Source organism: Jatropha curcas, chromosome 7, assembly GCF_041381405.1.
Source record: "Jatropha curcas cultivar XTBG-Jc1 chromosome 7, XTBG_Jcur_1.0, whole genome shotgun sequence".
NCBI lineage: Eukaryota > Viridiplantae > Streptophyta > Magnoliopsida > Malpighiales > Euphorbiaceae > Jatropha > Jatropha curcas.
In genome coordinates this window covers 16,457,448-16,480,892 of record NC_143157.1, presented here as the reverse complement: position 1 = coordinate 16,480,892, position 23,445 = coordinate 16,457,448, and the positions used below count along the sequence as shown (strand labels likewise).

Genomic DNA, 23,445 nt, shown 5'->3' with positions numbered 1-23,445 from the left:
GTACTCCTCTATTTCTCCCCTGTTTTTGCTTTCTTATGCTTTTGGCTTTCAATTGCTGTTGCTTTTAGTAGTCATGGCAAAGATGAGTATTCTAATCTAGATTCGGATAATCATGGATTTGGTATGACACCAATTGATTACATGCACATGGTCAAATGTTCTAAAGTTGGGATTTTGGATATGGGCGACGACGATGGCGGAAGCCTCTGCTTTTGTTACATTGCGAGCTGAGAAGAGAGAGGATGTTTAGCAAGAGAGGCATTTTTGTTAGTCCAATAAGGTTAGGATTATGATGATGGCTTGATGGTAGTTCTTTAAATGGTTTTATCGATAAGGGTGGTTTTGATGATAGGTTTCGATTGTTGTAGTGATGGGTGGCGTTGAGGCCATTCAATTTCTTTTTTTTTTTTTTAATTTCTTAATAAAGTTACAGTTGTCAATATTTTATTTAGAGAGAAAAACTAATTAAACCATTAAAGTGACATGCATTCAACATGGCACCATAATTGTTATTTGTATCGCCATTAATGCATGTCACACGCGTTTAATTCACTTAATGTTTTTCACTCAATCTAGGTGCGTATAGTTTATAAAAAGTAAAATTCAGGGGGCCATAAGGTCATTTTGAAGGTAAAGGGGGCCATAAGACTTTTATGCGCAAGTTCAGGGGCAATTTATATATTCGGCCTATACTTATGAGTCTTCCTACTTCATTATGCCTCCATTTATGTACATGTACATAGATTCAATCTTTAATTATTCTGCAAACTCTCTCATGTTATTTCTAACTTAAGCATTGGAATGCTTGCAGGTTTCCTTTCCCTACATTCAAAATGATCAACAGTTTGGGTTACTTCTTGCCATTGTCGTTCAACACACTTTAATTTGTACCTTAGTAGGTAATATTAGTGTTATCTAGTGCTAACCAATAATTTCACCCGTAACTTTTCTAGTAGTTGCAATTTCACTCTAACTTGATCTTTGTGCCCAGATCATCCTGAACTTATCAACTTAATTGCAATTACACTATAGTTTGCTTTTAGGTTGCAATTACACTTTAAAAGTGAATCAAAACACCCTGCGATTTGTTGCAATTCCACCCTAAAAACAAATTAAGGTTGGAATTATAATTAAAATAATATAAAAATGGACTCCATAACTAATCCAAACTTAATTAAATGCAATACATAACATTTGAATTAAAAGAAATAATTTATCATTTTGCATCCTTAGCCCTTAAACTTATTGTCTTTCTTCCCTTGTAGAAAATTAAATATTGGCTACAACGATAGTGAGAAAAGAATTACCATATTTATTTCCTCACCATAGGAATTGTAACCTTGAATTAGTCTCCAACTCATTATTTTTGCATGTTAAAATTAGTTTAATTGTAAAATCAAAGATGCAATCTAGATTGTTTTTGTTTATTATATGAATACTTGGGTTTGATTTTATTATTCATTGTTTAAATACTTGGATTGGAGTCCATATTTTTACATTTTTTTAATCGAAATTCCAACCTTAGTTTATTTTTAGGGTACAATTGCAATAAATCGACAAGGTCATAGTATTATAATTCACTTTCAGGATGCAATTACACCCTAAAAGCAAGTTAGGGTGTAATTGCAACTAGGTTGATAAGTTCGGGTGCGAAAGATATAAAGGTTGATTTTTGGTGAAATTAAAATTGCTCAAAAGTTCGAGATAATATTGAAGGTTAGGCCGCATTATCTATGCGAAACTTGAGTTTAGAAAATCTATCTTTCTAGCTCATGAGGAATAAAAAAAAAAAATTCATTTTATGGGGTTTTGGCACAGCTTGGCCTAGAGTAGTTAGTGCTTAGTTTTTATGGGGTTTTGTCCCTTCATTTGCATTCAAAAAAAAAAAATGAAAAGTCCAAATGTTGAGGGAAAATGGAGATATTAATAAAAGAAAAAAGACTGCTTAATATGTGAAAGCTAAAAATTGTGGTTCAGTAATTAAATTATTTGAATAGGTAAATAAACTCCAAAATTCATGAAATTTAATATGGGAGTGCCCTAAAAATTCCATAGCAAAAGGATTTGTGAAAATAAAGATATAGTCAAGAGAATGCAAGTGACTCATGCTAAAAATTCTGGATCTCCTTAATTTGCACTAAAATTGAGAAAACTTAAATGTAAATGATTTGACCATGAACATGAGTATAAAATAAATGAATATAAAGCTAAAAATGTGTTGTTAATGTCCCTAAAAACTTGAATAAAAATTCAATGAACCTTGAATATCTATAAAGAGCTAGAAACAAAACTAAGTGTGCAATGTGTGTGTAAATGTGAATATAGGTCGAGGATTACCATATAACCATTTTGAAATTATAAGTGATCGAGAGGAATTGAATTCTCAAGTTCAAGGTGAGTTATAGTGTCTTACCCCTTCCTTGTTGCATTGGAACTTAATCAAATGCATACCATTATTGATATTTGAAATCATTTGAAAATTATCACATTGAGATTGTGAATTGTGAAACCTATTTGATCTCTAGGCCTATTTGATTGTACCAAGCCATTTGTTTACCCAATATGACAGAATCCCAACTTGATGGGGGCTATACCATGAAGCTATGTGCACGTAGAGATTGTGATTAAAAGGAGAAGTTACTGCCCTAAAGTGTATGATGTGTGATAGCACTGGAATATGCATAGTGATATGTTTTCTTCAATGCTATCTATGTGATTATTTGTCATATTATTGATATCACTTTTGTGCTCTTGATCCAAATACTATGAATCCTTTTACATGGACTTATCTCTGTTGATGAGCTACAATAGTACTACCATCATGTGTTACTATGAATGTAGAATCTTGGCATACTTTTCAATTTGCATGCTAGCGATATGACATTATAATCTCATTGAGCTGACGACTCAATCAAGCGTTTATGGTTTTAGGTAGAGGTGATCAGGTCCATCAACTTCTTGATTTCCTTCTTCCAACAAGACGCCTATGAATAATGTAAATAGTTGTTAGATATTATAAGTTGTCGTTAAGTTATATGAACTCCAGTTGCTTCATAGTACCTTTGTGAATGACATTAGTATGTTATGTATGTAAGCTATAATGTAAACAGTGTTATGAGAGTGTGATATGTGACTATACAAAGTGCATGAAAGATTGTATTCAATGATCACGAAATTAAATGAAAGTAAATAAGTTGATTGTAGCCCACCTAAGTAATTAATTAAGATGAGTAATGTGTGCAATTGGATTAGTTCAGTTATGGGTTCTACGAGGTGGCCGATGGCCTTAAGCCTATCTGGACCCTAAGATCGTCGCACCATCAATTTTGGAGTGTGCATCGCTAAACATGTAAAATATCTTGAATATTTTTGGAGTTGTAAGCATCCAAAAATGACCTTTTCAGATAACTAATTTTAACTTTTTATTACAACTGCATCCTAAATTCATATTATGGAAAAATTATGTTACAATTGCATCCTAAATTCAAAATTATAGCAAATTTACTGGATAAAAAATAGAAAATATGGGTCTCACATTTATTTATTGAATTAGTTTAACCAAGGTGCTGGTTAAGAGCGCAATTGCACTCTAAATTTATATTATGGCAAACTTTCTATTACAATTGCACCCTAAATTCAAACTAAGACAAATTTATTAATATAAAATAGAAAAAATGTGGATCCTAGGTACATTGGGTTAATCTATCCCAAAGGGTTAGTTAAGTGAAATAGTACTTTCCACTTTAACCAACTCATTTTAATCTTCCTACTTATTCATCAACAGTTAGTCCATGTCTCTATCTCTCTCCTTCATGTCTCAACTTCCTCTCCCTTGTCTTGTCATGAACTTTGTCTATGAAATTATTGTGAAGTGTTTTACTTTATTCCAAACTTCATCTCTTGTGGATTACTCTCCTTCTCCACTAATTTAGGATTTCCATATCTCTCTTCCATACATCTACTTCCTCTCTCTTCGCCATAAAACTCATATACAAAGGGAATGCAAAGTGTTTTACTTCATTATGAAATTCATCTCTTTTGAGTTACTTTTCTTCTCCACTAGTTTAGGGTATGCATCATTAAAATGCGATAAAATTTGAATTTAGGGTATAATTATATAGACAGTTTGCTACAATTTGATTTTAGGATATGCAATTATATAAAAAGCTTACCATGATTTGAATTTAGAATGTAATATGATAGTATATTTAAGGTGCAATAGTGAGAAAAAGTTAAGAATTAAGATGTGTGGTTTAAGGTTGTGTTTGGATGCAGTATTTTATATAGTTCAATTTTTCTAAAAACATTAATCATAATATTACCATACTCGATTCTTCAATCTCTCACTTATGCTTTGTTTGGATGGTGTAAGATATGGGTAGATGTAAAATAGGGGGTGAAAATTTCTTGGGTCGATTGCATAATTTCCCTTTTGAACTTTGTTCAAATTGCCATTTGTACCCTTTATCTTTGCGAGGGACCATTTGTGCACCTTAACTAGCTTTTTTTTAGCTTTTTTATCCCTTGCCACACTGGATTAGTGGAGCGTGGAGGAAATTGTTGTATAGAGTGTAAACATTAATGTTTTTATCCTACATGTAAGTGACAATGTCATATTGAACTCCATTTGCTTAAAATCGAGCACATATTCACTCTCCATCTATCTTATTGTCTTTTTCTCTCTTAAACAGGCTGAACCAGAGCATTAAGCATTGAGTCAACAAAGAAAACTAGACCAAACCAAACACCATGGTGTGATCTAGATCAAGCCCACCATTGATTCTTCTTCATGGTTTTTGTCACGACCCGTTTCCGTGGGCCGGAGCGGCACTAGGACCTGGGTGGGCTTAAGGCCCCCGAAGCCCGTAGTAAGCCTATATTATGCAAACGTCATTTCCTATTCATAACTGTGGATGCAAGCCTAATAATTTATTTCAGTTATGTATCACTAATACAGTTCATATATTTAATATGAACTTTTATTATTCATTTACAACCCAACTGGAATACAATTGCGGAACTCTACCTTTACATTTACATCGTCATTTCTATCATTAACAATCTTATATAATTATTGTCTCAACTCCATAGGATTTTTCTTTCTTCTATTACCTGGAAAAAAAATAAGTAGGCAGGGGTGAGCGCCAAACTCAATGAGTAGGGTTAGATAACTCTCTCACCCCACACAATCACACAGATGCTAAAAATATTTTTATCTAGTCACTGATTAATTTTATGATCATGCAGTTTGTCACACAAATGGTAATACAACAGCAATCACAATTATTATCACCTTCATATAATCACATCACGTGGAAATTAGTCAGTGGAGTCACCGAAACCCCCGATGAGCCGTCCTCCCACATGGCCCATCCTCTCACGTGTGCACCAGGGAGCCGATCCCCCATTCTGGCCGACCGGTCTAATCCTCACTTGACCAGCCCTCTCATTGTTTTTCCATCCTCTCTCTCTCTCTTTTTTTTTTTATACCAACAGGAGGCAACCCGGTCGTCTCCATCAAATCTAGATCATCAGGCGCTCACAACAGGAGGCCACCCTGCGGGCTGCGATCAAACCTAGATTATCCGGTGCGCCCAAATAAAGAAGCCAACCTGTGGTTAACAGTAACGGTAACAGTAGGTGCACACGGGGGCGCCGATCTCCCATTTACCCGGCTAACAGTAATCAGTATCAGGATCCATATAACAATAACAGTCTCACAAACCCATGGTGACCCACTTCATCCCAATTCCACACAAACAAGGCACAACAATATCACATTCACAGATAATCAAGCAATATTTAATATCAACAAATAGTGCATCACAATATGGCAATAATGCATGATAACATTTAGCCGTGAATGCATGAATGCAAGCGGATGAGGCAAATTATCTAACACTACTCACAATTCTTTATTGTCCTCTAAGGGGACTGCCTTTCTAGCCACATGCTTCCAGCCTTTGTCCTTGCATTTCGGAATTTATAAACCTCTAAAATAAACAAGAAAATTCTAAATAAGAATTTCGATTTAAAAACTTATATTTCACATTCGTTTATTTATTTCGGTTATCGGTCATTTAATTCACTTATTAATTTAAACTCTAAAATAAACAAGAAAATTCTAAATAAGAATTTCGATTTAAAAACTTATATTTCACATTCGTTTATTTATTTCGGTTATCGGTCATTTAATTCACTTATTAATTTAAACTATATATATTTATAGATATATATTGGGTTTCCGTATTTATTTATCACTCTAATAATCTTACTCTATATGTTTAAGTTCTATAAACAACTTAATCTCTATAAGTAATTTAATTGCTTATAATTAATTTTATTTTCTACCGAAATTTATTTTATTTTATACCGAAATTTATTTTATTTTTCTACCGAAATCGTGGCAGCATCTCCCCTAAAAATTCAACTATCCACCAATTAACTCAGTTAATCATTTTATCAAGTTCTCACAGCCCATCCATCGGGCAATCAATTCAGTCAATTAGTCCCGTCCTCCACATTTATCCACATCAACAATATTTTGTTCATTTTTCTATAATTCCTTAAATCATAATTTCCTAATTTATTTATTACTCGAATTTAATTTTAATCGATCAAGTAATTTTTTATTAATCAATGGATCAACACTAAATTACATTAATTTAATTAATCAAGTAATTAAACTAATCAGTAGATCTAACCACATTAAATTAATTTAACTAATCAAAATTGCTAAATTAAATTAATTAATCAAGATTACTAAAATAATTTAATTCACTAAAATTACTAAAATCAGATTAATCAACTAAAATTATTAAAATTAAACTAACTAAAATGACTAAATTTAATTAACTATCATTAATAAAAGTAAATTAATTAACTAAAATGTATTTAAATTAATTTATACCCCAAATATAATTTTTTTGTCGAATTTCGCTAGATCAGGGATTTCCACGCGTGCCGGATCGAAGAGCAGTGGCTGTTGGTGGTCGGAGGCACGCTGGAGTGGCGGCAGTGGCAGCGGCGGGCTGTGGCATTGCTGCAGAAGGCTGGTGGCGGCTTGACGAGTTGGAGATCGTGCTGCGTTAGGGGCTGCTGTGCGCTGCGTGATCTAGCAGAGGGTGGAGCGTCGCTGCTGGCGTGACGCGACGAGGAGCGGCGGAGGGGTGGTGCTGGCGCGCGACGTCTCCGCTCGAGTTGGTGGAGGCCCGATCCGCTTCTGCCAGCAGTGGAGTCGCAGGCGCAGGGAAGAAAAAGAAAGAAAAAGAAAAAAAAGAAAAGAAAGAAAGAAAGAAGGAAGAAGAAGAAAGGAGGAGGAGGAGAAGAAGAAGGAGGTGGCGACGGTGGCGTCTGGTGGCAGCGTGGGTTATCGGGTGGTGCTGCGTGGGTGGTGCGCTAGACTAGGCTGAGTGAGGTGAGATCAGCGTTGAAGAAGAATAAAAAAAAGGAGATGTTTCTAGATGGTTTGGGCTGTTTCGGTTCGATTCAGCCCAAATCTCGATTTTTGTTTGATTTTGATTTTTCAGTTGGTTTTCGATCCGGTTTATCATTGTACGAATTATTGAATTTGCATTTAAATAATTAACTGCATTTCCAGGCTGTCAGTTTATTAAATTTAATTGGAAAATTTTTGAAAATAAAAATTCGAGTTATTTCAGTCTTCCCCCCTTATAAAAATTCGTCCTCGAATTTTGAAAATAACTAGACGGGTGAAGCAAGACGATGAGGTAAATATTTTTGAGTTCGTTAGTCAGAGTGGCGAAACTAATAATTTTTTTTTTTTTTCATTAAATTTATTAATTAAAACAATCCAATGAACGAACCTGTGAAGAAAATCTAAGATATAGGGAAGGTAGGATGATTATAAGATGTATCCATTTCCAAAGTTATCTATCTTATCACCATAGTTAATTTAAACTCGAGTTGTGCTACATCTACAAGTCATCAAATCAAGTAAAATATTCATAACCCAAGGCACAAATTCAACACTAGTATTCATCTTTACACTTAAGAATTTAAGTTATTCATAACCTCTGCTCAAGTAAGGGTTATTAATCTCATTAGCTATATATTATGTAACTCGCCTCATTTATCTCTCATTAGCTATTATAGGCAATGACAATCACTTAATAAGACGCCCAAGTATTAAATCATATGATACACGAATCCACAAATTCAAATTTACTACTATCCCAATTTAGAATACTTATTTCAAAACTCAAAACCTACATGCTGATTCATCCATTTTCCATCAATTCCAACTATTAATATCATTGCTCCAAAAATCATGGAAGAAGTTTATAATTAGATAAGATGGTCGCTACCAATTCAAGGAGGTTTTCGATTATCATTAAGTTCTACCATTAAGTACCATTTGATCCTTTCCAATTAAAGAGAACAAATTCATGGTATTACTACAAGCTTATTTCAAACAAAATCATGACATTTCTCTAGCTAGTTGCTATCAACAGATAGGAGATCCTAACCTCTATCCCAAGCTCATCACTCATTTATCAACTTCACCATTTTCCAACGAAAGATAGATATACAACCTCTCTTCAAATCCTACCAATCAGAATCCCATAAAAACAAGTAGTACCTCAACTATATAGAGAGAATTTAAATTCACAATCAAGTCCCTATTTTAGTTATTGACTTCTGTATTCCTCTTTCCAATTTGTCATACCATACCATTTCTTAACTAATTATGACAAGAACTTATGCAACTAGCCAGGTAAGCTGTTGCCATGCCGGATAATTCTTAATTTTTTTTTTCTAAAATTTGCAAACACCATTCTATTATCCAACTCCTGATTAAGTATTTCCTTTATTTTAAGTTTATTCTTAATCCCATGAATGCCTATGAATATTCAGATAATAATATTATTGGGTTATTCCTTTTCTCCAAGTCTATCATAATGTCTATCACTTCCAAAATTTGTAAAATTTATACCTAATACGATATCCTCAACCTTAATTATGTTCCCTCTATATTCTGTACTCAAACAAGGTTAATACCTCATTGAATCCTTCCACATCAGAGTTACAATGTACCAGTCCTCGAATGGATTTAACTAATGAAGTATTCCCTTAAACCACAAGATATATCGTAAATTGCCATCTATAACACAATTATATTCATTCAATCATAATTGCTACCAATTACTAAGAAATTTGGAATAGGTTTTTACATTGACTCCAAATTATATTTCAATCATTCTCACCTTAATTGGTACCTCGATCACTCCATAGGTAATTTAAAATAATAATTTATCTAACTGACACACATGAGTTGGCATTCCAACATAATTAAGATGTAATCTTAACCATCTCGTTACCCATCCAATAATCTTATAGTTTATGTTTTCAATCCTCGAATACTTGTGTGTATTTTCCTTACTAAATTCGCAAAAATTATCCCAAATTCACTGGTTTGTTCTTACACAAATCTACAATATTCCAAATGAATCATAAATTAAGACCTCACTGGCTTATTAATAAATGAAAATGCTCCAAATACCTTTAGGTTCTACTAAGATCATAATTATAACTTTCCTTCTCCATCCAATAAAATAAGTAACTTACAAAATTACACTAAGTAATAGGAATTTCTTATTTTAACTACTTTACATCAAGAAATTATATTTATTCACAATCATAGTCATATGATTCTTTATCAACTCTTATTCTCAATTATTCCTACGCACAACACTTGGCACTTACACATAGTATATCGATAGGCTCCATATATAAATTCGGTCGATATAACTCGTAAATTATTATTATACCTTATAGATTTTGTTAGTATTATTATTATTATTACTATTACCATTATTACTGTTACTATTACTATTATTATCATTATTCTTATTTTATGTCACATATACTTTTTATTATTTTCTTTTATTCTATATATATCTTTATATCTATTTATCGATTTATTATTATGTTATTTATTTATACATGTATTATTATATATATACATAGATTTTTTTTTTTTTTTTTTTTTTTTTGTTAGGACCCATATTGTACTTGCTCAGTATCTCCTATTCCTACCAAATATTCTTACTCTTAAGTATTAATTCAACATTCAATTATAATGGCTATTATCCACCTAAATTATTAAGAAGCCTAACTAAATTTCATACTACATATACTACTAAATTCAATTACAATAAAAAATATAATGTACCTTCACATATATCTTATCTTAAGCACACAAAGGAATAGATTACTTACTTCAATAGCCACATTTTTTTTTTTTTTTATATATAATTACTGCCTAATAGCGTTTCAATTCCAAAATCATTAATTTCCTTTATTATCTTTTACTCTTATTTTATTATACGAGGTCCTTAAACTTAGTCTGCCTTATTAAATATCCTACATATATTAGGATCTTAGTTCTACCCTATCTAATACACTTACTACATATTAAACTCTCACTGTATTAGTTCCTGGGTCATACTAATTATCCCTTAATTGTATACACTACCTTTATAATTCTGTTGACGATTCAATTTAATTACCCAACTTATCATTTATCTACCACACACCCCTTTATATCCCTGAATGTCCTTAGGATTAGGTCCTTTTTCTTTTGTAGATACCTCATATAGCCTCATAAAGCTTCTACAACTCGCAAATATTGTCATTACTATCGGCAAATCTTTTTATCTTAGTAATGATGACTCATAGACTCTAAATTATTTTTGCTTAGAATTTATTTCCATACAAGCTTAGTGAAATCAACATGAACCACAATTTTTTTTTTTTTTTTTTTTTTCCATAATCATGAAATCTCACAGTATACAAATTTTTATCTTAAATCCCCTGATACATCATTACTCTATTCTAATCACTCTTAATAATAGTGATTCCTAATTTATCAAAACTCTAAATACTAATTACCCTCTGTCACGACCCATTTCCGTGGGCCGGACCGGCACTAGGACCTGGGTGGGCTTAAGGCCCCCAAAGCCCGTAGTAAGCCTAACTTATTTAAATCTTACATTCTATTCATAATTATGGATTCAGGCCCAATAATTTATTTCACAAATATATATCCAAAGTACAACCCACATAATAAATGTCTATACTCTATTTGATCATTTACAACCCAGTTGGAATACAATTGCGGAACTCTACCTGTACATTTACTTCATTATTTTCTCATTAACAGTCTTCTATAATTAATGTTTCAACTCCATAGGACTTTCTTCTATTACCTGAAAAAAAAATAAGTAGGCAGGGGTGAGCGCCGAACTCAATGAGTAGGGTTAGATAACCCTCTCACCCCACACAATCACACAGATGCTAAAATATTTTTATCTGATCACCGATTTAGTATATGATCATGCAGTTTATCACACAAATGGCAATACAACAGCAATCACAATTATTATCACCTTCATATAATCACATCACGTGGAAATTAGTCAGTGGAGTCACCGAAACCCCCGATGAGCCGTCCTCCCACATGGCCCATCCTCTCACGTGTGCACCAGGGAGCCGATCCCCCATTCTGGCCGACCGGTCTAATCCTCACTTGACCAGCCCTCTCATTGTTTTTCCATTCTCTCTCTTCTTTTTCTTTTTTTTTTTTTTTTTTTTATACCAACAGGAGGCAACCCGGTCGTCTCCATCAAATCTAGATCATCAGGCGCTCACAACAGGAGGCCACCCTGCGGGCTGCGATCAAATCTAGATTATCCGGTGCGCCCAATAAAGAAGCCAACCTGTGGTTAACGGTAACGGTAGGTGCACACGGGGGCGCCGATCTCCCATTTACCCGGCTAACGGTAATCAGGATCCATATAACGGTAACGGTAATCATAATCGGAATCCATATAACGGTAACGGTCTCACAAACCCATGGTGACCCACTTCATCCCAATTCCACACAAACAAAGCACAGCATAGTCACAACACAAATAATCAAACAATTTTTAATATCAACAAATAGTGCATCACAGTATGATAATTCAACAAAATAATGCATGATAACATTTAGCCGTGAATGCATGAATGCAAGCGGATGATACTAGTTATCTAACACTACTCACAGTTCTTTATTGTCCTTTAAAAGGACTGCCTTTTTAGCCACATGCTTCCAGCTTTTGTCCTCGCATTTTTGAATTTTTATAATCCTCTAAAATAAACAAGAAAATTCTAAGTAAGAATTCTAATTCGGAAAATTATATTTCACATTCGTTTATTAGTTTTGGTTACCAGTCATTTAATTCACTTATTAAATTAAACTATATATATATATATATCTATAGTTTTCTAATTTATATATTTATTCTAATTTATCAACTTTAAATAAAAGGTTAAGTAATATTTTATAATAATACTAATAAGAATACTAATATTAATAATAATAATAGTATTAATAAGAATAATATGATTGATAATATAATATTACTAACAATAATAATTTAATTCGTACTATCTATTAGAGTTCTAAAAATAATCTAATTCCTACCGAAATTTCGGCAGCATCTCCCCTAAAAGTTGGACTATCCTCCTGTTAAAATATCAACAATTTATCAAATATTCAATCCATACGGCCCATCCGTCGGGCAATTAATCAAACAACATTTTCCCATCCTCCTTCAATCTCAACATCACCACACAATCCAAATTATACATTACAATAACATTATATTTAAACTACCTTAATTAAATCAATACTAAAATTATAAAACTGTTAACTACTCACAATTATCAAATTAAATTAACCAAATTACTTAACTACAAATAATAAAATTAATTTAATTAACTAGCATTACTAACATTAACTTAACTAAACTAATTGACTACAAGTAATAAAATTAATATCATTAACTAATATTTCTAAATTAATTAACTTCAAATAATAAAATTAATTTAATTAACTAATATTACTAACATTAACTAAATCGACTAAAATTATTAAAATTAATCTAACTAAACTAAATCAATTAACTAAATAAATTAACTAAATAAATTCAAGAACCCTAACTTAACTAAATAAATTACCTACAAACAATTAATTTCATTCACTAAAACTAAATTATACCTAATATATTGTTGCCGGAATTCGATTAACCGGAAATGGGGCTGGTGGCCGGAGGTCGACTGGCGGTGTGGAGAGAGGCGGCGAGGGCTGGGCGGCGCGCAGTGGATCTGCTGTTTCTCGCCAGTCACACAGAGATAGACGCAGGGAAGAAGGAAGGAGAAGAAAAGAAAAGAAAAGAAAAGAAAAGAAAAGAAAGAAAGAAAGAAGAAAAGGAAGAAAGGAGGAGGAGGTGGTGGTGCGGTGGTGGGCTGGAGGTGGCGCAGAAATGGTGGGTGAGAAATGAAGGTGCAGCGCTGGATATAAGAAAAAAAAAGAATTTTCTAGATGGTTTGGGTCGAACCAGTTCGGTTCGATTCGATTCGGCCCAAATCATCGATTTTTAACTGGTTTTTAGCTTTTTCAATCGGTTTTCGATCCGGTTTCTCACAGTATTCGCACTAAAATATTAATATTAATTTCCAGGCTGTTGATTCATTAAATTTAAGTGGAAAATCTTTGAAAATAAAAATTCGGGTTGTTTCACCCTCATTTAAATCATACTAATCTATACTCCTCATATTTCCGTAATGAATTCTTTTCTTAATATCCATACAAGAACAGAACTAGCTCCATTCTTACTTATCTAATTCATTGGTATAACATCAAGTCAATAATAGGACAATTATCCCTTAATGTCCCATATCGTTCATCAATTCACTTAACTATCATGGTTCACTATTTATATAACATAATTATCTTAATTTCTTAATATAAGTCATTTACTTTTGCTTAGTTCATAGAATCTCTCATTAAACAATAGTCCTTATTTATACATAAAAAGGCTAAATCTCGTTGCATTTAACTCATAATCACGTCTTATTAAACCATAAGGTGCCACAATCCACACAATCTCCATCATCATTTATATAAAGCAATTTATCTCTTACTAAGAATCACAATGTACTTTTCTTATAACCACAATAATTTATATTATTCCTTGTATTCATACACTTAAAAAGAAATAGCTGATGAACACCACAATAACACTTCATTCCATCAAGCAGAAATTACTTCTCACAATTAAAATCACTTCTTATAATTAAAAATCACTTCATAAAATAATTCCACCAACATTTTTTTGTACAACAAAAATTACTCATCATCAATTACTATTGCAAATCACACCAATTCATTTAGTATTTACACCTTATAAATATTATTTTTGCAATGACACCAATGTATATATTCCATCCAGAAAAATGCTTACCTCAATAGCCATAATAAATTCCACCAACCAATATCACATAAACTTCATCAAATAGATATGTTCAAATCAATACTCTAATTACATACATCCTAATGTCCTTGAATCCGAATCATCTAGTTCTCTATTAATTAACACTAACAACTCATTCTCAACATAAATACACTAGCATACTTTTATCATTTAACTTCAACCTATTAATCATATATCACTTATTTTCTTACATAATTACATTATTGAATTATTTATTCCATAAGAGAAAATTTAAATTTTTAAGCTAAGGACACAGTTTCCATTAGAAAGAGTACACTGGTTGATCAGGCCACTGCACTTCCTTCTAATTTCTCCTGCGTTTCAAAGCTTTGATTAACTGTTAATATAATTATTTTTCCCCATTTATTTATGTATTTATTATCATTATTTATTTTATTTATGATTTTGTAACCGCCTTAGTGCACAGTGCGTCCACCTGCACCAAGACCGTTTTCTATTTAGTGTCTCTCCTTAGTTGGTTACGGCCGATCCCAACGTAGGAGTTTTATATTCAATTTCCTATGTTCCGCAATTGATTCCTAAGGCCCAACTTAATGCTCTGATACCAACTTTGTCACGACCCGTTTCCGTGGGCCGGAGCGGCACTAGGACCTGGGTGGGCTTAAGGCCCCCGAAGCCCGTAGTAAGCCTATATTATGCAAACGTCATTTCCTATTCATAACTGTGGATGCAAGCCTAATAATTTATTTCAGTTATGTATCACTAATACAGTTCATATATTTAATATGAACTTTTATTATTCATTTACAACCCAACTGGAATACAATTGCGGAACTCTACCTTTACATTTACATCGTCATTTCTATCATTAACAATCTTATATAATTATTGTCTCAACTCCATAGGATTTTTCTTTCTTCTATTACCTGGAAAAAAAATAAGTAGGCAGGGGTGAGCGCCAAACTCAATGAGTAGGGTTAGATAACTCTCTCACCCCACACAATCACACAGATGCTAAAAATATTTTTATCTAGTCACTGATTAATTTTATGATCATGCAGTTTGTCACACAAATGGCAATACAACAGCAATCACAATTATTATCACCTTCATATAATCACATCACGTGGAAATTAGTCAGTGGAGTCACCGAAACCCCCGATGAGCCGTCCTCCCACATGGCCCATCCTCTCACGTGTGCACCAGGGAGCCGATCCCCCATTCTGGCCGACCGGTCTAATCCTCACTTGACCAGCCCTCTCATTGTTTTTCCATCCTCTCTCTCTCTCTTTTTTTTTTTATACCAACAGGAGGCAACCCGGTCGTCTCCATCAAATCTAGATCATCAGGCGCTCACAACAGGAGGCCACCCTGCGGGCTGCGATCAAACCTAGATTATCCGGTGCGCCCAAATAAAGAAGCCAACCTGTGGTTAACAGTAACGGTAACAGTAGGTGCACACGGGGGCGCCGATCTCCCATTTACCCGGCTAACAGTAATCAGTATCAGGATCCATATAACAATAACAGTCTCACAAACCCATGGTGACCCACTTCATCCCAATTCCACACAAACAAGGCACAACAATATCACATTCACAGATAATCAAGCAATATTTAATATCAACAAATAGTGCATCACAATATGGCAATAATGCATGATAACATTTAGCCGTGAATGCATGAATGCAAGCGGATGAGGCAAATTATCTAACACTACTCACAATTCTTTATTGTCCTCTAAGGGGACTGCCTTTCTAGCCACATGCTTCCAGCCTTTGTCCTTGCATTTCGGAATTTATAAACCTCTAAAATAAACAAGAAAATTCTAAATAAGAATTTCGATTTAAAAACTTATATTTCACATTCGTTTATTTATTTCGGTTATCGGTCATTTAATTCACTTATTAATTTAAACTATATATATTTATAGATATATATTGGGTTTCCGTATTTATTTATCACTCTAATAATCTTACTCTATATGTTTAAGTTCTATAAACAACTTAATCTCTATAAGTAATTTAATTGCTTATAATTAATTTTATTTTCTACCGAAATTTATTTTATTTTATACCGAAATTTATTTTATTTTTCTACCGAAATCGCGGCAGCATCTCCCCTAAAAATTCAACTATCCACCAATTAACTCAGTTAATCATTTTATCAAGTTCTCACAGCCCATCCATCGGGCAATCAATTCAGTCAATTAGTCCCGTCCTCCACATTTATCCACATCAACAATATTTTGTTCATTTTTCTATAATTCCTTAAATCATAATTTCCTAATTTATTTATTACTCGAATTTAATTTTAATCGATCAAGTAATTTTTTATTAATCAATGGATCAACACTAAATTACATTAATTTAATTAATCAAGTAATTAAACTAATCAGTAGATCTAACCACATTAAATTAATTTAACTAATCAAAATTGCTAAATTAAATTAATTAATCAAGATTACTAAAATAATTTAATTCACTAAAATTACTAAAATCAGATTAATCAACTAAAATTATTAAAATTAAACTAACTAAAATGACTAAATTTAATTAACTATCATTAATAAAAGTAAATTAATTAACTAAAATGTATTTAAATTAATTTATACCCCAAATATAATTTTTTTGTCGAATTTCGCTAGATCAGGGATTTCCACGCGTGCCGGATCGAAGAGCAGTGGCTGTTGGTGGTCGGAGGCACGCTGGAGTGGCGGCAGTGGCAGCGGCGGGCTGTGGCATTGCTGCAGAAGGCTGGTGGCGGCTTGACGAGTTGGAGATCGTGCTGCGTTAGGGGCTGCTGTGCGCTGCGTGATCTAGCAGAGGGTGGAGCGTCGCTGCTGGCGTGACGCGACGAGGAGCGGCGGAGGGGTGGTGCTGGCGCGCGACGTCTCCGCTCGAGTTGGTGGAGGCCCGATCCGCTTCTGCCAGCAGTGGAGTCGCAGGCGCAGGGAAGAAAAAGAAAGAAAAAGAAAAAAAAGAAAAGAAAGAAAGAAAGAAGGAAGAAGAAGAAAGGAGGAGGAGGAGAAGAAGAAGGAGGTGGCGACGGTGGCGTCTGGTGGCAGCGTGGGTTATCGGGTGGTGCTGCGTGGGTGGTGCGCTAGACTAGGCTGAGTGAGGTGAGATCAGCGTTGAAGAAGAATAAAAAAAAGGAGATGTTTCTAGATGGTTTGGGCTGTTTCGGTTCGATTCAGCCCAAATCTCGATTTTTGTTTGATTTTGATTTTTCAGTTGGTTTTCGATCCGGTTTATCATTGTACGAATTATTGAATTTGCATTTAAATAATTAACTGCATTTCCAGGCTGTCAGTTTATTAAATTTAATTGGAAAATTTTTGAAAATAAAAATTCGAGTTATTTCAGTTTTGTTTCGCCTCTCTTTCTCTGCGCATCTTCTTCACCCACAATTTTGTCTTCTCCTCATCTTGAGATTCTTTGTTTTGAAGTAATGTTTTTTTTTTTTTTTCTTTTAAACAGATTTTTCTTTCTTTGAATTCTATTTTTCAAAAAAAAAATTTCTGATCTTTCATCTGGGTTGTTATGATTGCAGAGGTTGGTGAAAGTGAGAATGGAATAGTGGCACCATAAGAAACGAGAAGGCATCTTAATGAAGAGACCTCAAACTTAACTCAGATCTAATATTCGTAGCGAAACGCGAAGGAAAAGCCCTTTGGATAACCTTAAGCAATATATTGATCGCTAGAATATCATCAATGATAATTACTGGGCTGTGAGTTATCTTTTTTGTCTTTTTTTATTTTCCTCTCAATTGCAAATTTGAGCGATTTTTTTGCCAGAGGCATTAAAATCTTCCATCTTATTCAATTAAATTTTCGTTTTCTCTTTCCCATCAGTTCTTGAACATGTGGAAACCAACATGGCATTTCAAACGATGACATTTCAACCGCTTATGAGACGTCAATGCGAGTGTAATTTACATACAAGCTTCAATTTGCTTATGGGTAAAAAAGAAAAAAAAAAAAAAGAATTAAGTTGACAAACGGTCTCTCATAAAGTTAAGAGACAAAATGACAATTTAAAGAAAATTTAAGGAGGTAATTTAAAAAAAATTCAGGGAAAATTATGCATTTGGCCAAGTTTATTGGAATTATCAAAATCCCTTGTTTAGTATGGATGAAAATATAAAAGAAGATGTAAAATAATTTTTAGCCTCATTTTCACTTCATTTTGGAAGGAAAATAAATAGTAAAATTTTACACTCTAATTTTACCTCCTCTCTCATTTTACTTCCTCCTTCCCAACCACAGCATTAGTCTTCTGTCTTCTAAAGTCTAAACCCTTCCAAAACCCTTAATTCCAAGGATACCGCCTAATGTCTCTCTTCAGAACCATCCTCTTTAAACCCCAAAACCTTCTCTATAAATCAGATAAACTTGTACCCATCATTTTCAACTCTGATATCTACCGATCATTTACCTCCTCTCCCCAGAATCAATCTGAAACCCAAACCGACCAAAACGAGAAGCCTCTAAGCCTTCTATTTCAACAAGCAGTAGGTTTATGTGATAAAGATGAAACAGACGTGGAAAGTGGAAGCCAAAGCAATGAGTTACAGAAGAAGTTATTGGATTTAGAGAGAGAAGTTAGGGATTTAAAAGAAACGGAGTCAAAGAATGGACAAGAAAACCAAATTTTAAAGAAAGTTGAATCAGAGAAACCAAATAGTTTGCATGTGTTGTTTGAAGGGAAAAGGAAAAAGAATGTGGAGTTAAAGGATGAAAAAGAAAATCGAAATGGAAAGAAAGTTGAATCAGCGAAACCCAATAGTTTATATGTGATGTTTAAGGAAGGGAAAAGGAAAGACAATGCCGCAATTAAGAGAAAGGAAGAGGAAGGGCCTAGGGTTTTTAAGGAGTTTTCGTCCGATATGAAAATTTTTCTTAGTCATTTGTATGAAAATGGGTATCTTAAGGAAGCTAATTTTTTGAGGAGGGGTGAGCTCGATTTTAATTGCTTCAATGATAGCTATGGCAGGGGATTTATTAGGTTTGCGGTAGAGAAGTTTGGCCAGGATCACCAAGAGATTGCTAAGTAAGATGATTTCTGCCTCCTTTTTTGTAATATAATTTATATTTTTGATGTAATTGTTTCAATATGTTGTTCTTCATTTGACAATCCATTGGAGAGAGTAATTATTATTAAGTTTTGCATTATAGATCTTGTTGTTTATTTAGGTGGAGCTATGCTGTTATGCCACTTTTTTTTCCTTCTCATTTTTCTGAGCTTCAACATTTTAGGGCCATGGAAAATGAGAAAAGAGCCTGAAGCCTTGTTAGAATTGCACATCAGGATGTGTTGCCTTGCGCTTTTAGTTACAGTAGTGTGCTTAGGGAAGAGCTTCTTATAGAGTTGAAGCAGTCATAGCATACAAACTTTCTTAAGTTTCCAAGGTGCTTCCAATTTGGGTCTTGTCTAATGTCTTTAAATGTGAATTTGGATATGGTAGAGGTCTAGAAGAATATGAAAAAATGGGGGACGCTTTCTAAGAGCACTGTGGGAACTTAAAATTTAGTTTTAGACAGATATTCAATTTAGCATTTTCATGTCTTCTCCAGTTCCTTTATCTTCCCTTGTGTCTTTATGCTCACCATTGCCTGTGCTTATTGGTCATCTGCTTTACATAGGTTAATCCCATTTAAATAATACAACCAAGAGGTTATTGAACTCAGCATCACCTTTACTTGTTTAAAATCTTATATATCAGGTAATAGGTGTTGCACCTGTAGGATATATTGAATTCTACAAATGCTACCAATAAATATCCACCTTCTTGGCCTAAGAGCAAGGAAGACAGTATTTTGTACTTTTAGACTTTCTGTCAATATCGTCGTCTGTCAAAGGCTGAAAGCTTTTTTAAACAAGTAGCACAGTACAACGAGAGGAGCAATTGTGGGTGTAGTAAATACCTGGTCTAATCTCTATACTTGCACACACCAAATGCTCTTGTACAAGTTGGATTTATATTTAGCCCTTCACTGCGTCATTCTATAGCAGCATGAAGCTTTGTAGGATCTAGGTATTTTAGATTGTAATGTAAATAAAATGCAGAAACATAAGACTAAAAAAGAATTTATGGATAAAATCCAATTAAAAGATAAATGGCATATTTGAGTCTTAATAAATGGAGATATTCCAATCCTGCTTATCTCCTGGAGATCATGGTTTTCACTGAGATATTACAGTTGCTTCTGATATAGTTGGATCATAAGACCCTTTTTCACAATTTTTCACTTGAAAAAATCGTCAATTCCTGCGGATGTTTGGTAATTTATGCAGTGGTCTCATTTTCCCAACAAGCAACTATGACTGCAATTTTCGAACTTCAATGCAAATGCAGTTGCAGTTGGGGGGGGGGGGGGGGGGGGGGGGGCGGCGGGGAGGAATGGGTAAACTTCAATTCTAAAGCATTTCTAAGTTGGGTATTTTGATAGAGTTCATGGCTCATGAAGTTCATTCCTTTTGAAGTTAATTGTCATTTTGGCTGGAACTGAAGCTTTTCAACTATTTTAAAGGAAGGGTTTTTATTAGTAAATCTGAAATTGCAAATGGTAAAGAACTGAGGCTGCAGCACACTACTATTAGTTTTCAGCTGGAAGGATCGCTAGAAAATTAATTTTCCTTGCCTTGCTGCCACATTTAGACCAGGTACAGAGTAAAAACTGTTCATGGTAATGAAATTCTGCAAAGTGCGGAATTACAATGTTATGCTTCTCCATTTTTGTTCACTATGGGAACATGACATTGGATTTTCAACATGAGATAAATGAATTGACTGATAATTTGATTTTTATCTATAAATTTTCAAAAGTATCATTGTTACAATATTATGTTCCATAATCAGAGGTATCAAATTACAGATTGGCTTTTGCAAGTACCTCACAAAACTCAGCCATCTTGTGTTAGGCTAAATATTGCCTCATCTGACTCCTTTGCAAATTTTTCTCCCTATGAGTCTGAGAATCACATCCGATAGAAATATGGTTATGTTCATAATTTGTTGTTCATATGGTTTAGTTCCATAAACATTCACTTCCCCTGTGTTTCCTCCTCCTATTTGTTGTTCTCTAATATTTACAAATTAAATCTTGGATTTACAGATGGTTATCAGGAAGTGACTTGAAAAAGGTTGCCCTCTTTGGTTGTCCCTCCCTTACAAAAAAGAATGTTTTTTCTGCTAAAAGATTGCGCAATTATTTCAAAATTCAAGAGAACACTGTAAGACATCTAATTGTCCAATTGATTTTATCATCGTTTCAGCATTCAAATGAAAATTCTAATTTTCTTCTATTTCCATTTATATGCTCTTCTCAGGTATGTGATAAATGTGTCTTAAAACATTCATGCAAGTTTGTGAACCAAAGTGTGTGGAAAGGCGATTACAGGAATTTGAATTTGGCTGTTGCAATGAGAGCCATCACATTGTACGCTTTGGAGGAAGTAGAACCAGAGTTGTTAGTGCCTGATGAGATAAAGGCTTCTGTCAGCAGGTTGTTAAAGGAAGTTTTGAGGTTGAGTAAAACTGTCATGTGAAACAACACAGACGCAGATGTGAGTAACTTCGCTAGCTAGTTGGTTTTTAAAGCATATTTATAAGCATGCATAACTGTAAAACTATTCAACGTGCTCGCGAGTTGGCTCATTTATTAGACTTGTGAACAGGCTTGTTTAATAGGCTTAGGAGCCTGCTCATTTAATAGGCTCGTGAATTAGCTCATTAATATTTATTGTATTTTATTATAAATATATTAATTTTATTAATAATTTCTTTAATTATTATATTAATAAATAAATTTATACTTATGATAATTTTTTGTTATAGATTTAAGAGTTATTTGTTTGAGTTGAATGCTGAATCTCTATCTGCTATATTGTTGGGCTAAATGATTAAGAAGTGTTAATATGGTACTGGTTTATGGTTATAAGGGTAATTTTATCTTTTCATCTAATAAGTTACATAGCTTATTGAATCAGTTTAAAAATAAATTTTGATTCGGTTAAAATTTGATTTGCAAATTTAGATAAATAACTTGTTAATATAATTTAAATGAATAAATAAATTTGTTTTTTTTATTATCTAAATGAATAAGTTGAAGTTTAATAAGCTATAATTTGAACTTCAACAAACTGCTTATTGTAGTGAAATGAAATTATAATTAGATAATATATTAAAATAGAGAACATGTTTTTATACAAAAGCTACATAGTTTTGAATATGATCTAATCAACATTTTATAGCAATATTTATATACAACTTTTCACTTTAAAAATAAATTGTAAATAACCGATTAAAGTATATTTATTGATTTTTAATTATACTTATTTATATCATAACTAATTTAATTAAACTGCATCATTTTAAATCAAAATAAATCTAAAACTTTCCTCAATTAATATATATGTTAGTTAATATATATTATTTTTACTTTAAACTATAAAACTAATAATTGGATAATATTCCCCTCAAAAAAAATAATTGGATTAATAATTTCTATATAGTTAATTATGTAATTTCTTATACATATATATAAATAATTTAACTAGTAAGTATATATAGTCTTGCGTTAAATAAAAAAATTTATGTATATATAAAATAGATTATAGACTTATATGTGTGTGTACATGTATATATGAATAAATATATTATCTGTCTTTTTTTTTTTTTTTTTTTTCAAATCATCAGTATTCGAACCTGTTATTAAGACCGTCTAATCCGGCTGGGGGATTAGTGAAGATCGAACCTGAGAACTCTTTCCATATATCCAGCCTACGTTTATATTATCTATTTCATATAAATTAATTATATATGAATAATTGAAATTATAATGATCTTAGTTAACTTTAATATCATTATAACATATAGTATTATGATTAAACATAAATTTTTTCAAAAATGATTAAACATAAATAATCATAAGTAATAGAATTTATTTATTAATTTTGACAACTAGTAATATAGTTTTAATTAACTATATTGTTGACATAGTTCTCCAATTATCACCATTTTAATTATCACAATATTTCAATAATATTATTATTATTGTATTATTGAGTAATTGGAAACATGTATTCAAATTGAATACCTCTTATTAAGCTCTTAGCGAGAGTGTAGATTCGAAATCC

The 23,445-nt window shown here is 32.8% G+C and overlaps 1 protein-coding gene and 1 long non-coding RNA gene across 6 annotated transcripts; one reads left to right on the top strand and one right to left on the bottom strand.

Annotated features, from left to right (window-relative positions):
- Positions 1 to 2,962: 2,962 nt before the first annotated feature.
- Positions 2,963 to 17,057, bottom strand: LOC149494775 (uncharacterized). Of its 5 annotated transcripts, none has more exons than XR_016321651.1 (8): positions 16,917 to 17,057; positions 16,027 to 16,110; positions 13,067 to 15,229; positions 12,491 to 12,532; positions 12,069 to 12,154; positions 6,911 to 11,231; positions 5,910 to 5,993; positions 4,909 to 5,112 (listed from the first exon to the last, which is right to left on the bottom strand). It is a non-coding gene; the product is annotated as an uncharacterized LOC149494775 (long non-coding RNA). The 5 variants fall into 5 exon arrangements; XR_016321650.1 differs by lacking the exon at positions 12,491 to 12,532 and having other exon boundaries at positions 13,067 to 13,985; positions 14,313 to 15,229; XR_016321649.1 differs by lacking the exon at positions 12,491 to 12,532.
- A 1,478-nt stretch (positions 17,058 to 18,535) lies between these two features.
- LOC105644226 (uncharacterized) lies at positions 18,536 to 22,143 on the top strand. The gene is made up of 3 exons (XM_012229507.4): positions 18,536 to 19,356; positions 21,423 to 21,540; positions 21,637 to 22,143. The coding sequence occupies exons 1-3, from the start codon at positions 18,638 to 18,640 to the stop codon at positions 21,853 to 21,855; spliced, it is 1,056 nt and encodes a 351-aa protein (XP_012084897.1). The 5' UTR covers positions 18,536 to 18,637; the 3' UTR covers positions 21,856 to 22,143.
- The last annotated feature ends 1,302 nt before the right edge of the window (positions 22,144 to 23,445 follow it).

Bases quoted from the DNA above. Each gene is read 5' to 3' on its own strand.
- LOC105644226 (XM_012229507.4), top strand. From the start codon at position 18,638: ATGTCTCTCTTCAGAACCATCCTCTTTAAACCCCAAAACCTTCTCTAT. The intron at 19,357-21,422 runs GTAAGATGATTT...TTGGATTTACAG, and splicing joins GATCACCAAGAGATTGCTAA to ATGGTTATCAGGAAGTGACT. The intron at 21,541-21,636 runs GTAAGACATCTA...TGCTCTTCTCAG, and splicing joins TCAAAATTCAAGAGAACACT to GTATGTGATAAATGTGTCTT.